Source organism: Bactrocera latifrons, unplaced genomic scaffold (genome assembly GCF_001853355.1).
Source record: "Bactrocera latifrons isolate USDA-ARS-PBARC rearing strain unplaced genomic scaffold, ASM185335v1 scaffold_340, whole genome shotgun sequence".
Classification (NCBI taxonomy): Eukaryota; Metazoa; Arthropoda; class Insecta; order Diptera; family Tephritidae; genus Bactrocera; species Bactrocera latifrons.
The window spans coordinates 222,606-240,040 of record NW_017536980.1 but is presented as its reverse complement, the minus strand read 5'-3'; the positions used below and the strand labels follow the sequence as shown (position 1 = coordinate 240,040).

General features: G+C 37.0%; 1 protein-coding gene across 1 annotated transcript in view; it reads left to right on the top strand.

The window, feature by feature from the left end:
- Nucleotides 1-17,435, top strand: part of LOC108971439 — a 147,838-nt gene that overhangs the window by 27,370 nt on the left and 103,033 nt on the right. Inside the window, exons 3-4 of the mRNA XM_018937493.1 lie at nt 11,834-12,066; nt 14,094-14,237. Of these exons, the coding sequence (XP_018793038.1) occupies nt 11,834-12,066; nt 14,094-14,237 (377 nt within the window). The remainder of the gene's footprint in view (nt 1-11,833; nt 12,067-14,093; nt 14,238-17,435) is intronic.

Below are 17,435 nucleotides of genomic sequence, written 5' to 3'. Positions count from 1 at the left end.
AATTAGAGAAGCTCAGCTAAATAACACTTCATTTTTGTAATCGAAATGAATTCAGTACAGTTGTGAAATATATAATTTTTCCTTTTCAAATATAAGCAAAAAAAAAAAATTTTCTTCATCTTTTAGTCACCAAACGAAATGTTACATAAAATGAAGCCATCTGGTGGCGGAGTCTAGTTCTTAATTGCTAATCATTTTACAAGTTGCATCTGTTGGCATAATTTGTTTTGCACTTGATCTCCAGGTTTTGATTTTTGGCGGAATTTATTCTGGTTTCGGAATAGATCCAGTCCTTAGTTTTTCAAATATACAGCTGTCAACACTGACGTAGTTCCGAAAACGAGAGGAAAATTTGTTTGTGGTCGCCAGGTAGTTCATATTGAGCTCGTTCACCATAACACAAACCTCTTTCACTTCTTTCTCTAGGTTTGAGAAAGCAGAGAAGAATTTTCCAGCATTATATTGAAGAAGCTGGACGCGAGGGAATCATTCTGTTTAAAACTAACTAACTAAAAGCCGACTATGTACTTAGACGATCTTTCGAAGAAAAGCGAGTTAGTTTTAAAAGTTTCTCAGCATAAATAGATCCATATTTTGACATTTCAATGAATATCAATCAATAAAATTAAGAATAGCCAGTTTTTCCAGTGACATAATCAAAGTCGTTGGATAGATCTTGAAAAGAATATTCGAGATAATAATAAAGATAAAAGGTATCCCTAGCTATCATACGGAAGCCCGAATTAGTAGTCATATATATGAATAATATTTAATATATCTAAAAAAAATTCACTTTACATTTTTAAATTTCAATGTATCTTGTTCGCTATCGTCATCAGAAGTTAGCCGCACTTTTCCCCATAAAGTTATTGGTTTCTTAACTATTAATTGTAATAAAATTTGTAGTGAATCTTTCGCAAACTTTTACTGGTCACTGGGGAAAATCCACACTCGCACTCTGAAAATAATAGTAAAACTTTGTAAAGTGCGCAATTCGTTGGTTGTACATTCTGAAGTGGGCAAACATATTAGCAATAACTTTCTATAACAATGRCTCAACACAGTAACTGTTGCGCGCGTGACAATGGTGGAACGAAACATTTTCTTCAACTAAAAGAATGACATAGCGTAAACACTTCCAGTATCTTTAAGATTGGACGATATTCTGATGATGGATGCTCTAAAACGTGTAACTTCCACATATTGGGACTAAAAGCACTTCCCAGTTTAAGTGGGATAGTTCTTTATCCCGGCATACAAGTTGTGTCCACGCTTTTAGTAGAGCAGACTTGACAGTGACTGAAAGACCCTCACATTTCTCCACCACCACCGATTAGGAAGTTGTAACTAATAACAGCCCAAGCCAAGGAGCAAATGTCGTAACTGCACGGGTAAATATGTATTGCACACTTGTTGAGAGCGGATCTGGCGGTGTGACGTATTACAATCAAACCAATTTCGCCTAGCTGATAAGCATCGCTCTAAAAGCGCATGAGAAAAGAGCTCAACTAAGACGCCTATTCATTTATGCGTTAGCTGTAAGTAAAATAAAAAACTAAACGTCGATCTTTTCCGAATTTCCGTTGGTTCACAACTGCCAGTTCTTGTTGSTTGTTTGCCATTTAGTTGCACAGTTGCTCACTATTGTTGATGAAGTGCTATTTTTTGGTAATTTCGATGATTGATTTGGTTGCTGTGGTCATGGCTTTATGTGGCTGCTTTAGTAGAAGGCAATGCATTTATTGTAGTGGAGCGGGGTTTAAAACTGTACCAAGCTGCATGAGACATTTCCGCTTTAGCTTTGGAAGCTAGAAACGAAAGCTGGTCTTTTTGAAAATTTAAGCAAAAAATTCCCTATCTAAAAATTTAGAATTTTTGCTTATTAATTCTAGTTGTCTGCTTTCTTGTTTATGGTGAATATTTTGAAGGTATCGAGAGTTTAATAGGCAAATTTTGCGTTGAGTTAAACAGCCGAATCCATGCAAATAAAACGGATGCAGACCTACTTGTAACGGCACTATACGATCCAAAAACTAATACCAATTCTACCATGTTCTCATTGGGTTTTCTTCATCCGCAAGATCACTAATCCGCTTTGGAAAGCTGTTGCTCAGGCTTCAAAGACATAATTTTAGTTGAATGACCTCCAATTTCCAGACCAGGCGGATTTCGCCGGGAATGCTAGTATCTTTTAAGAAAACATGTCCCATTAATTTCATTAAAATGTCGTACATTTCGACCAACATAAATTGTTTGAAGTCAGATAGAAAGTTGGAAAGGAAGGGCTGAATATTTTTTTTGGAATTACTCAGGTATACTTGAGGACTTGTTTTAAGCAATTTTATAAATCTACAAATATAAACATATACTTATTGAGAGAAAGGTCAGCAGGATATTTAAAAATATGATTTTTAGATACATATATGGGGGCTAAGGGAAGCATTTGCCCAAAATTATGCATTTAAAACCCAAAGATGTGCTGATATTAGAAAATTACGTTTCTTCAAATTTCATTAAGGTAACCCCCATATTGGCCGACAAATCTGGTAGAATGCCAACTGAATCTGAACAGCTACAGTTCGATCTGGCAATTTTCAGACTCGGGTTGGTATACAGGGTGGCTGATGAAAGCCGCTACCAAAAAAAAAAAAAATTAAATAACTTTTTTTCTATTTAATGAATATGGTTAATTGTTTTTTTAATTTTCAGACTGACTTTTACATTTAACAAAAATGGATAACTGGGACACTGAAACAAGAATTTGCAAACAGGAAGTCTACAAAGCAAAACCAACAAATTTGAATGAACTAAGGCAATCCATTCCAGAAACAATTACGGCTATTCCTGTCTCAACTCTCCAAGCAGTAATGGACAACTTTTTGGTAAGATGCCGCACATGCATCAACGAGCAGGGCGGGGTCATTTAAATTCCATTATTTTTAAAACTAATTAAGCTATATTTAATAAAATTGGATGAGCTTTAACATGAACAAAGGAAAAATGAATTCCTTACACTGAAAAAAAAAATAATTATTTGAGTTTCTTAATGTAGCAAAATTCCTCAGTCACCCTGTACTTCAAAAGCACTATTTGTGCAAATTGTATAACAATATATACATATATGTATTTATAAACGCTTGATTTGTATACTGTAAAGTAAAAGAATCGTGTGTAATTTAAAATTGTACGATGTGCCAAGTAGGCGAGGTTGTAGTCCGATTTCATAACATATGTTCATCAAGATAATGTACCAAATTTGGTTGAAATCGATGGAGTACGTCCATGAATATGGAATTTCACTTAAATGTGTACGGTGATACGCTCATAGTATAATTTTGACCTCAGTATAAAGGTCTCTTCTGTGATCTGAATTTCACCGCCGAAAAAAAACTAAAAATTGCGTTCTGAATTAACAAGTTACATGATTTACAAACATTATTGCAGAGTACACATATTCATTATTAATTGGCTGAGCTCAGTAAATATCAAGTAGCAAATCCACAGAACGTAATAGCTAATTGCAAACCACAACAAATCTGGGGTTTCTCACATCAAACTAAAAAATTAAAAATAAATATAGTTTAAAAAACTAAACAGCACGCTTTTAAAGCATATCAAACTAAAAAGTGAAAAATAAGTCTTTGTATAAACTAACAATAATAATGAAGGAAAATTCCTGCATTACTCTGAAAATAGCGTGGAATTCTAGATATATGAAAAATATGTCACAAAGCACCCCACGCCTTTCTCACAAAAATGCAGGAATTTTTCCTTCATTATAATTGTTAGTGTATGCAAAGAATTTTTTAGTTTGATGTGAGAAACCCCAAATTTGTTAAAATGAATTCAAATATGAACTATGACATATAGTATTGGTTAAGTAAATCGATAATTAGGCAGCATTTAATATCTACTCGCAACCTTTCATTGACTAATTGTTATAATATTTGCGACAAACTTCTATTCACGACTTTACGAATTATTACTTCTTACCCGGAAAGGAAGTAAACTAGGTAGGTGGGTTGTCTCATTTTCCATTTTTTCAAGTAGAGGGGTTCAAATATTAGGTAGGTAGAATATTTCTTTCCTATTTTTCTTTTATGAGATTTACCAATTTGAGAAATTTGTAAAAGAGGCCGGAATTATGTATCGAAAAGTCTTGGTTTTTGCACCACGATTTCAACCAATATCGTGCCGCACCCACCGTTTTACTTCGTGGGACTTCTGACTTTTCATCAAACTCAAACCACCATTCCGGGAGGAATCTTTTTGAGTCAATTGAAGATATTAAACATGAATTGTGTTTAGTCTGGGTGTCCATCTCAATATCGGCAGACACATTAGTCTTGCCACTTCGTTTACCGTGGTTACTCAGGCATATACGAGGTCGTGTGGCTCGACTCTCGCAGATACTCGATCCCTATTTCTGCTAGGCTGTATTCTCCTAGAGATATTTAATGGCTTTTCAGGGTTATCACATTGAAAAGGGGAACGGTAATTAATATTGAGCTTATTTCGGAACATTTTTTAACCTTTGGGTAAGGGTTGACAGTGTTTGTTGAAAATAATTAAGTGGGAATAATCCACAAGAATTCTGTCTTTTCAAAGCCTAGGAAGTAGGCATATTCATCTAATCGTAATATTTCAATTGTCAAACTGTCTCTCTGCTATTATCTGTCTATATCCGACTAAGCAATAGATCGGCTCCATTCCACTATTCATGGAAATGCTAAGAATGCATCAACATTATCAGCGAAAATAGAAAAGGTAATAGTTAGGAAGAAGTAGATGTAAACTACTACAACTGATATTACATTGACAACAATGAGAATTTATCCTGCCAATCGTGATGCCTTTGCACTGATTTTTCATTCCGTATCGTAGGCAGACTCACACCGACTTGGGGAGCTCTAGAGTAGAATTTGTAAATTGTTTTGAGGTAAATTTTTGGGGACATTTTAATTTCGTTGAATCAAGATCAGACTGCACACGGAAACAAAGGGAGCATCGCCGCCTGAAATTATTGTAATTGTTCTTATTATAGTGTTGTGTTGGTAGTTGTTCTGTTGGTGGCGGCAGCCGAGCCACCGCAGCTGTTAACCACTTAAAAACATATATGTATATATGCGTGCAAACGTAGAACACACATAACAACGTTTATTTATAAAGGTACTTCCAAGTGGGTGTGTGTAGCACATATAGCCTTAGTTTTTCACTTCTCAGCGCCATATTCACACACATTCAATTCACTATCGCATGTTGCAAGTGCTACTCAAATGAATTTACTTAGTTTTATTTTAATTCTATTTCGGTTTGTGGGATTTGGTTGTATTAGTTCATGTCGAGCTTTATTCCCTCTCCGATTCGCTCGCTTTGTTTGGCATCGAAAATAGTCGCAATGTGCGATTGTGTAGCGATTTAGAAATAGTCACAAAGGAAGCACACGCACAGACACATTCAGCAAAAAAAAAAAAAACACAAAACTCTAAAAATTCAAATTGAGTTGACTAGGCACACACCCAGAAGGCTTTTAAATCGCCACTGCATCGCTTTGCAGCGTCAAGAGCGCTTGCCGCACGCAAGAGCCTGCCACAACAGCGGCTTAAGTGGCAGATAATACCGCGGTAGTAGTGGTAAACATTTTTATACTTTCTATTTTTGTTATTACTACTGGCTTTGCTGCTGTTGCTGCTGTAGTTACAGTTGTCCATTTTGTTGCTTTCGTTAAGCCGGCATAGAAATGCGTTACTGAGCGTCGCTGCTGGAGCGTTTCATACCTGAAGGCGCTTTAAAGTTAGTGGATGCAATTTATTTAGCGCGAAAAATACATATGAATGTGTAGGTATGATTTAATGAAATTGAAACGGTTTACTTTGTACAAGCTGCGGATTTATTTAATTTGTATTTCACCATTTTCTTTGTTTTGGCATTTAGCACTTGGAATAGTTGCACAAGTTGCACTTTTAAGTGGCGTCATTTAACGGTGTTGAAGCAGAATTTCTAAGGTTTAGAGGGGTGCAGTGACTCAGATAGTAATACGATTTTAAAAAAAAGTAGCCGTTAGTTCAAAACTGGTTGCAAGTACAAAATATAAAGCATTCCAAAAATGTTCGTGTGTAAAAATGTTCAACATTTCCTTTAACCAAAACGTCTGGCCGTACTATGTGTTCTGCGCCTAATATAGAAAATATTATGATATGAGTTTTCGGTAGTATTTTGTAATGAAGGGTTAGACTCCACCCATCTGTATTCATCGGATCTACATAAGGAAACGGCGCAAAAAAAAAAGCATTATATATTTCTTTCATCAGAAATTTCATATTCTTTAAATTTAAAAGAATATAAGTCACTTAAACTTTTAAGGAAAATGCATCTTTAATAACATAAGAAACAAAGTAGAGGCAGCGTAAATCGCAAAAGGAGAAGAGCATATTCACTCGCTTACAATTCGGTATAATTTAAAAGCCATGCTGTGAATTATAGTAATATGCAAAATGTTGAGCTCGAAAAATATCTGCCTACTTTTAATGCGGTTGGTTTTAGTGTGCCACTAATATTAATGAAAGGAATTCATTGAACACATTTAGTTAAAGCTCTTTAAGTCATCTTAAAAAATATCACAAGATATATAGCAATATATGTTAAAGATAAAAACATAATCAGCTTGGCGATTTCTAGCCGCCTAGTCGGTCACCAAATTAAGAAACCTTTGAGGAAGTTTAAAGATCGTATTCAGGAAATATTCCTCTACTTTAACAACTTTATAGTCGGCAATTGTCGTCCTTCAAGGTGGGAGAGCAAACCAATTCCAGTAGTCAAATTTTGCACTAATTACTTTCAAAGACAATGATGATTTTCTAGCAACCTCTTCAACGCACAATTCATGACAATAAGAAAATTAATAAGTAATTTCATAACTTTTTTTTTATTTAAAGAGAATTACAATCAAGGAGCTCTCTTCCTCAGCTGCATATTTATGTAATTTTTGAAACAATCATCGAAGTAAGAAGAACAGTTATAGAGCATGAGATTTACATTTTAATTTATTTGCATTTCCTTTTCGCTCTTTAGGCACCCACGTATGCACAGGATCCTACATAATACGTTATATGGTCACAGTGACGTAGCAATGACTTTCCATGACTGTTGCTGCGTGGTGATCGTAAGCGCTGCGAGTTACATGAAATTACGGAAAGTATAAAAAGTACTTCACTACTTTTGTGAAAGAAATCTGAATTACCAGCCTTGAATACAAGGAGCTTTCGAAAGTTAACTACGCATAACACTCAAGTAATATTCTTTGTTAATAATTTGTCCTATTGGAATGAATTCGGAGTGTACCACACCTCGATGATCGAAGAAAACTGTAAACATATCCTTTGATTATTGACCTGCTTTGACGAATTTTTTTTGTTTTTTTTTTGTGCTTCGGCTCACATTTTCCACGATGTTCGTCTGTTTCTGGATCGTAAGCATAAATCCAAGATTTATTGCCAGTAATAATACGCTTCATTGCATCTAGGTAGTCGGAAAGAATAGTTTCACAGACGTTAACGCGACGCTGTGTTTCGAAAAAAAATTAGTGATTCTGGAATCCTACGTATTCACGTTTCTTAGGCCCAGATGATCTTTCAATACGGTTTTCACTGATCCGATATTCCAATGAATCCCCAACTTGCTACTTTATATTAAATTTATACGTTAAATCACCAAAAGAAATTATACACATTCTATGTTGTTCATATAATTTTTTCCAATGATGTGTGTTTATTTTTGTGAAGATAAAATATTCATTGCAAAATATTAATTAAATTCCATGTTTAACATATGGGAAAATAATATAATTTAAGCGCGGTTTAAATTGCAAATCGCTGGAACCGTGTTTTCAGGGTCAAAACTGTAATATCAGAAATCGTTTGCAAAAAACAATAACTTGTGAAAGAATGGACACCCTAAGGATATATATATAATATGAGTGTTCACTGACCGTTATGTTGCAGTAAATGCCGTTTATCATCACATGCACGTGCGTTTGTTTATTTTCTGTTTAGTTGAAGCTAAATTATTAATATGACCAGATTTGGTTGTTGCCTTGAGTTTCGTATGAGGGCAATTGTTGCGCGGTGCTGGAGCAAAGGTGCCGATAAAGGTTTATGCCGACTGACCACTAGCAGCAGCCAGCCCACAACGTTGAAAAAAATTTTTAACAGTACATTTGTGTAAGCATCGGCCCACACAAATCCCAACCTCGCAATGAAAAACGAAACAAACATAGAAAAGAAATATATTGATGCGTGTGGCTTGTATTTTGTTCCTGTTCGCACACAATTTGCAAATTGGCAACAGCATAATTTTGCAACGCGCCAGTACATATTATCCACAATTTCGAAATGTAAATATGTTGTAATGCTTTGCAACCAATAAGTTAAAATAGCTCATTATGCCTAAGGTTAAAAGTAAAATGGGCGCGGGAAATAAAAATTTTTTCGAATCTAGTTGTCATTTTCAGGTCTGCTTTTAGGTTCATAAGCATACTTTTCAGTTTTCTGTGGACTGCATTCGCTTTAGTTGCTTGAATTTTTCTTGTCTGCTATTTATGCGAATGTAATTATAAATTAGCGATGCAAAACTTTTAACAATAAGTATACTATTGCAGACGTTAAGTCGATTGTCGAATTAACAAGTAAGTAAGTCTAAGTTATAACCAAATAATCAGAGAATTGAAAGTCATTATATGTAGTACATGGTGATAAGAGAAAACTGGGGTTTATATCATTAAATTTCAGCGTTAAGCCAAAATAGGGGCGGCGAGCTTTAATACTAATGGATCAAAACTTGCGGAAGAGTTGGGGAGGAGTAAACTGTCGGGAACCTATTATCAGGTCAAGCGTATTGTGGCGATTATTTACTCTGAAATTAGGGCAGCAATATTAGTCCTGAGTTCCTTAATGCATAATCAATTCTAGTGAAGGAATGTCTACACTCTTTATCTTTAGCATAGAGTTAGTATATGATTAGTATTGCTTTGGTGGTATTGCAAGAAGCTGTAAGAACGGAGAGTCAAGTGTCAACCACTACATAATGAGAGATTTCATTGGCCTCTTGTAATTTACTACTGGACTGTTGGGCCTCAGACCCGTTCAGTAAACATTAGTCAACTATGTACTAGCAGATGTGTAGCCGCAAGGACTTTATGTCGCAGAGTACATTTTAAGAGATTTAGTGAACTCTTGCCCTAGGCAGGATTGACCTTTCATAGATTGTAAGCGTTCTAACTGTTCCAGCTACATGAGCTGCTTGGAAAAGGTTGAGGTAAAATCACCTCAACATTTCCATCTTGAGTGACCCAATTTTTCCATAGGAAGGTAAAAACAGACAAGCAAGCGGAAATAAAAATAAAACACCTAAGCAGATTTGTGAATTGTTCAGGCGTTTTACCGATAGTTGATATCCAACTACAGAATTTTTCCATCTCACCTCACAAAGTCTGTACGTAATAGCCTAAGTGGGATCAGCTGTTTAACCTAGCTTTACTTTTTTATGGCCAAAAGGCACCATGAACGGAACGGACCCATATTATCTAGTTAGCATCAGCTTCTCTGATATTAAATTGTGAGAGTTCCGTAACACATTTGCTTTCACGTAAATATTCGGGAGAAATTTGATGTTATTTTTGAGATCATTTCGATAAATGAAGAACAAAGAGTGGTAGAGAGTGTTTGTCTTTAATTTTGGTTAGTAATAAATATTTCGAAATCAAGAGCTTAGGGCATAGATTACCAACCTTAAAGTCATCTTTGAGAAATGTTCAAAAGCAATTTTCTCATTTAATCCAGTTCTTCACTCTCTAACCAAAAGAAATCGCCAAGTAATAAACTCGTAAAATATTTCCACTACTTGACACATTTTTATGCACATAGCACGCTTTCAAATTTTGAAGGGCAAGCGTCTTAATACTTTTGAAAGTATGTGAGAGTGAAATTGGAGGAGGGAGGAAAAGAAATAGGAAGCGACTGCTTCTTCTGCTGTTAACAATTGCTATATTTCTTTGTGTCATACAAAACGGCACTGCGATATAACGACTCCACTCTCCAACTCAATCGGTTGAGTGCTATACAATGGAGTTTCAATACATGGACCGCGAAAGAGTTGTGGAATGCTGCTAACAGTTTTGTGTACGCGTCGCGGGGTTTTTGTGGCAAAAACTCCCCAAAAAGAATGCAACGTGAATTACAAATTCAGCACAATGTTCTTTGCTCATTTATAAATTCGTAAAATAAATTAAGAATAATGATGAAGTTCATCAGCGGCGAAAAAACGGAACATACAGACAACAATTTGGTAGGACACAGTACACACGACCTGAAAAAAATTTGAATTAATTTAAATAATGATATGATGCATAATCTAGAGCTAACTGTAATTTGCGCGCCACACAATATGCTCCACCGCTCGTTTAATAATGAAAATGAATATCAAGAAATTTGAAAATAGTTTCGATTGTGTTGGGATGTTGGGTAACAAATAAGTTATACATTAATAAGAAAAGTTTTTGTTAAAAAAAATTGGGTTATATGCTTCCCATTTGTAGAAAATCTTGTGGTTATCTTTTTTATTTCTGCTTCGAAAATTTATTGAATAATGTTTATAAATTGTTCAACTTCATTCCGTTAAAACTACGAATATGCTATTATTTGTTTTAATTTAAATAGAGCAGGGACAAACGCAAAATATGTTAAATTCATACACATATTTTTTTTGGAGTCTCTAGAGAACAAAATTTTGAATATACTCAATTACTTATACAAATTAAACAACAGAACGCACTTAAGTGCTTACAACATTTTAATGCTTTTTATACTCTCGCAACAAAGTTGCTAAAGAGAGTATTATAGTATTGTTCACATAACGGTTGTTTGTAAGTCCTAAAACTGAAAGAGTCAGATATAGGGTTATATATACCAAAGTGATCAGAGTGATGAGTAGAGTTGAAATCCAGATGTCTGTCTGTCCGTCCGTCCGTCTCTCCGTCTGTCCGTCCATCCGTGCAAGCTGTAACTTGAGCAAAAATTGAGATATCATGATGAAATTTGGTGCACGCATTTCTTGGCTCCATGAGAAGGTTAAGTTCGAAGATCTGCAAAATCGGCCCACTGCCACGCCTACAAAATGGCGGAAACCGAAAACCTATAAAGTGTCATAACTAAGCCATAAATAAAGATATAAAAATGAAATTTGGTGCAAAGGATCGCATTAGGGAGGGGCATATTTGAACGTAATTTTTTTGGAAAAGTGGGCATGGCCCCGCCCCCTACTAACTTTTTTGTACATATCTCAAAAACTACTATAGCTATGTCAACCAAACTATATACAGTCGTTTCTTTTAGGCATTTCCATATACAGTTCAAAAATGGAAGAAATCGGACGCCCACGCCCACCTCCCATACAAAGGTTATGTTGAAAATCACTAAARGTGCGTTAACCGACTAACAAACACTAAATTTTACGGAAGAAATGGCAGAAGGAAGCTGCACCCAGGCTGTTTTTAAAAATTGAAAATGGGAGTGGCGTCGCCCACTTATGTACCAAAAACCATATCTCAGGAAGTACTCGACCGATTTGAATGAAATTGGGTATATAACACCCTGATGGTTCACAACCACGCCTGAAATCTCGATTATCACTTTATCATGAGAGAGTATAAAATGTTCGGTGACACCCGAACTTAGCCCTTCCTTACTTGTTATTATATACGAATGCTTGCATATTTACTTTTCTTCACATACTTCTTGGAACTCAACATTATTTACACTTTTCTTACACCTCATTGCAGGCAGCGGCGCAGCGGACCTCACTAAGGATCAGTGCAATAAAACCGTGGACATCTTCGAAGATGTCAGTTCGCCGGAGGTGAATAGCCTGAATGTAGGCCGGCCGTTAACCTGTTGGTATCGTTTCCGTACGCTGAAAGGTGCACCGCGTGACTTTGTGTTGCGGTTGCGTTTTAAAAAGTTTAAAGTTGGCACACTGCTGAATGCTACATACTGCGAGGGCGGCTATTTACAGGTGAGTGTAGCGTGTTGTGTGGGGCGAGAAGACTGGAGAATTTAATAATACATATTGTGTTATTAGTAGGGAGTATAAGAGCGGTGGTAAGAGACGCTGCAGAGTCAATATTAAAAGTGCCGTTAGCAAATATTTTCCCTCAAGTAAACATATTGTATATGGGGTTTTTTGATATACCTATATATTTGCAAACACAGCAACCTGTATTTTTTGCACCAATTTTTTTTGGTATTTGCGCTGTCTGAAAGCATGCAGTAAGTTCAAGTGGTTCATATGCATGCGCCGCTTTTTACAAGCAACTATCACCAGTTGGAAAAATCTGATTTATGGACGCGTACAAGCGTATTGGACTCTAAATCCTTGTTGAAAAAATACAGCAACAGCAAACGCATTCTGTAATTTATGAGTACTCAGCTATATGGGAGCGCCCAGAAGTGAAAAGCACTTGAAGCGCATTTGGGTGATGCACTTCTATACCCACTCTATGGGCGCCTGTTGGTAGACTAAAGATTATTTTTCTATTTTTGTGGCTTTACTTGCTCACTATGTAGTACTTTGGGTTGGGTATTTGGTAGTCACTATACATTTTTTTTTTTGTTTTTAGGGACCGACCACTAAATTGTAACATACAGGGTGGCTGATGAATTTTTCTACATTAAGAAACTGAAATAATTACTTTTTTTTCAGTGGATGGAATTCATTTTTCTTTTATTCATGTTAAAGCTCATTCAATTTTATTAAATTTAACTTTGTTAGTTTTAATTTAAATGCCCCCCCTGCTCGTTGATGCATGTGCGGCATCTTACCAAAAAGTTGTCCATTACTGCTTGGAGAGTTGAGACAGGAATAGCCGCAATTGTTTCTAGAATGGATTGCCCTAGTTCATTCAAATTTGTTGGTTTTTCTTTGTAGACTTCCTGTTTGCAATAACCCCACAAGACAAAGTCAGGTGCAGTAAGGTCAGGTTTCTGGATATCGGCTTATTGGGAAATTTTTGTCGCAATTCTGTCATAACAGGTTGGGCTATGTGAGGAGCTGCACCATCTCTCTCAACAAGCTCAAGTAACGGTCTCCAGTAACCGTAACGGTGTGACCGTTTTCTTCGAAGAAGTAGGGCCCGACAATGCAGCGTGATGAAACTGCACACTACACTGTGACACGATGTGGATGCAATTCCGTCTCATTGAGTATCTGTGAGTTGGAAGCACTCCAAATTAGACAATTTTCTTTGAGCAGAAAAGCTTCTTGTCGAAACACGTGGATTGGTTTGTATGGCAGCAGCTACAGCAGCGATTGTGTCCTCCGTTCGAACTGAAGGGTTTCGATGTTAAGGTCTACTGTTGACTGTCCCATGCTTAGAAAAGTTGTTTACAAGTCTCATTATGGTCCATCTGCTCGGAGGATTGCCATCAAACGTGCGCCTATACTCTCTTTGAACCGAAACTGCGAACTCCAGTGCTTGACTGCGGCGGACAATCCAAATTCTTGTGTCAGTGTCCCAGTTATCCATTTTTGTTAAATGTAAAATTCAATCTGCAAAATAAAAAAAGATTAACCAGATTCATTAAATAGAAAAAAAGTTATTTAATTGTTTTTTGGTAGCGGTTTTCATCAGCCAACCTGTATGAGACTGCTGGAGCAATAGCTGAGTGTGCAAAAATACTTAAAAATAGTTGCGTATTAGCTTACTCTGGGGCTTGAAAGGTAACAAAAATTGCTATAACAACAAGTAATCAGTAAAAGCATTATTGATATGTTTTCCACGATATTCAAATTGTATAGGCTGTGCAATAAAAAGAGGATGTGAATGAAATTACCGAAATTGCATATGCCAAAGTAAGACAGATAAACATTTTCGAAATTTATGCACGTCTTTATTCTTACGTGTTTTGGGGCTGTACTTCGTGAGACGCAGATTTTAGCTGAGCAGGGTTGACTTCTCTTTTTAATATAGTGTATTTTGTTTTCTATTCCGTGTTTACTTCCTTAGGTATACTTAAATATTTGTGTATTTCTTTTCGCACCAGATTGTGGATGGCAATGCGAAGACTGACGTATCCAATCGCCGTGAGCCCGGCATGTTTTGTGGCGAGGCCGAGCAGCCGCAGACTTTCATCAGTGAGACCAATTATGTCAAAGTGCTCTTCCACACGGATAATTTTACCGATCAGGTATGTGTATAAGGCAATGTGAACAATTTATATATAATATATCACTAACCGTAAATAACAAAACTAACTGCTCCCACAGAAAGAGCAGCTATTGTCATGATCATACTTATGCAGATACTCTCTGAAACATCCGTATCCTGTTAGAAACTGCATCCAATAATACCTCGGCATGCTTTCGCTCCACACATGTTTGAACATTACTGATTAATCAATGCGTTCATCTTCCATTTGCTGCTATGTCCCAGCGAATTTGCCATTCCTGTAAGCTGATTTCTTCTCTTTACGCTCCGTGATTATCCCTTCATGCCCATATTTTTTGGTCTTGTCATAGATCCGCTTTAGTTCTCAAGTCATTATGTCTGGCGGCATTATCCCAGATATAATTCTTCATGAGACACCGTGCGGAATTTGCAAAAAGTGCAAATTGCACTTTGCCGGAACACTGATTTTGCCATTCTCGCATATGTTTTTTGCATTAATGCTGACTCCCTAACAGGCGCGGCGTACATTAAAATCGATTGGCTAACCTTCGCCAAGACCGCTCTGCTGTTTGGTTTTGGTCCACCTGTGTTGGCCATGATTCTGGCTAAAGCTGCATTTATCGGGCAGCTTTTTCGCAAATTTTCTCAATGCGGACTTTGTAACTGAGTCTCGCGTCTTTTATTACGCCGAGGTACTTTAGTGATGATTGTGATGTAATGCTGTGTCCGTCAACATTTAGGGAGATATTCTCGAGCTTTTTTATGCTTGTTCCGTCTTTTGTTCTGCGAGTTAAAGTTTTGAGCTCTTAAGCCAATTTTTATTTTCGGAGCAGTCTCGCTACAATGGTTCCCGCTATATCATCAGCGTATCCGATAATTTGTACTTCTTTAGGCAGCGGTAGGCGTAGTATTCCGTCACACAAGACATTCCATAAGAGTGGAACCAATACGGGACCTTGTGGCACACCACCAGTTACTGTATACTCTTTTGGGCTTTCATCATGGGTCTTTCACGTCGAGCGTTATCACCCCGCAGTATTTATTTTTTGCTGTATATCCATCTATATCTTCCTATGGCATCTTTCGCAAAACCTGTGAGCTTGTTAATTGCGTCAACCATTGAGCGTTTTTTGCGGAAGCCGTATTGGATGTTGGACAGGAAGTAGACCTCACCTTCTAGGTGACTTTCTAGACGGGCACAGATGATTCACTCCAGAATTTTACCCATTTTGACGATCATGCACATTGGACGGTAGAAGCTTGGTTTCCCTTCTGGTTTGTAATTGAACTAGGCGTTGCCTTTCTATGTCTTGAGGAAAATCCCTTCCCGTAGAAATCGCGTAAATAGCTCCACAAATAGTTTTGCGGTGTATTTCACGACGAGCTTTAGGGCCCTCTTCGGAATTCCATCCAGACATGGTGCTTTAGAATTACCGAATTTTTACTTGGTTTGCATCTGTGCGCTCTGCTTTTTCAAATAGTAAACCTCCGCCTTCTTAACTTTGCTTAGGAAAAGCGTTTCGTCAAGTGTTTCAATCCCTTTGGACTGCACTCTTTTGCGACTTTTGCGGTTCTGCACAGCCCTTTTGTGCGCTTCCTGATGTTCATTTGTATAGCCAGATGGTCACTCTGAGTTTATAAATCCGTCAGCCGCCAGTCTGTTGATCGGATTAGGGTTCTACTGGCAAAAGATATGTCAATAATGGAGCCACGCTCATTCTTTTAAAAAGTTTTCTTTGTTCCTGTGTTCAAAATGACAGCGTCTAGTACAGCGAAGGCTTTAAGCAGTCAACAATCTGTCGGGTTAGTTGCTTTGCTTCCCAATTCTAACGGTCAGGCACTGAAATCTCCCCAAATTATATTTGGTGCAGTTGTCGTTGTATCTTTCACGAGTTCGTAAAAAATTATTAGATTCCATATATTTTCACTCTGGGGCAATAGGCCCTTCCTACTAGTGCTTTTCTTGGAGTTGTTTTGTCTCCACATACCCATATTACTACCTTCTTTGTGGTATCTGAAATCCACTTGTCAGTGCTTTTATTTTTATATGGTTCTCAAATTATTGATACATCAATATTATTTTCACATACCGTTTGGGTAAATAGGTCCTGAGCCGCCTCACAGTGGTTCAGATCTTTATTTATTTATTTATGAAAACGTGAAACAATAATACTGGCACTGGCTGCTAGGACCTTCGGCTCGCTGATGTAAATATATAATGTATAGTTATTGCTTAATTAAGTCTTAGGTGTAAAGTTAATAAAATGTTCTGTAGCTAATAGAAAAGTTTTAAGAACAAAATAAATAATAAGTAATGGGAAGTTTATAAACATAATCATATTTGTGGTTTTAATCCAGTTTGTACTAAGAATGCTGATATTTTTGTTACGTTTTCGGAGGAACTCGTTTGTAACAGAGCAGACGGTATTTGGTCGTCGAAGATAYTTTTTCTAAWCGCTGTGAAATGTGGGCAGTCGTCGAGTAAATGATAGGCTGTTAAAGCTAACGACGGGCAGTGTTGGCAGACTGGTGGACTAGAACGATTTAGGAGGTGCGCATATGTGGCAATTGTGTGTCCTAGGCGTAATCGGATMAATGCTTTGATGTCGTTGCACCAGCAGCTGGAGGGATAGCTTAGTTTTATCCTGTTCGGGTTATTCGCAGTATATTGGTGCTGGATAGATCTCCAAGTCTCCATATGTGAGTTATATTGGAGCTGCGATATACACTTATACAAGTCTTTTTTCATAATATAGTCAAAAGTTATTAGTGGTTCTTTTGCTGCGAGTTTAGCCCGTTCGTCTGCCAGATTGTTTCCTTTTTCCTTTTTTGCTCCGAATACAGGAAATTAAGTAGGACTTGTTGCTTGTGTTTAATACCGAGTGTATGGTTGACTTGCTATCAGCGCAGATAACTGCTTTAAAACTAGATTTTTCGACGAAGATGGTTGCGTTGAAGATAGCGACAGCTTCAGCTGTGAAAACCGAGGAGTAGCTGGGAAGTATTCCTGTTGTAATTGTTCTTCCCTCGGAGTCAACGACGGCGAATGTTGTGCTAATGTCGGTTTTYGAACCATCTGTGAAAACGAATTTCCAGTCTGGGAGCAGTGGAGTTGTATATTCCGCGAAAAGGCGTTGAAATACGGATACGTTTTGACGGAGAGAAGGGAATGTGATATCAAGCTCTCTGGCGTATTCGATGAAGAGGAATATTGACG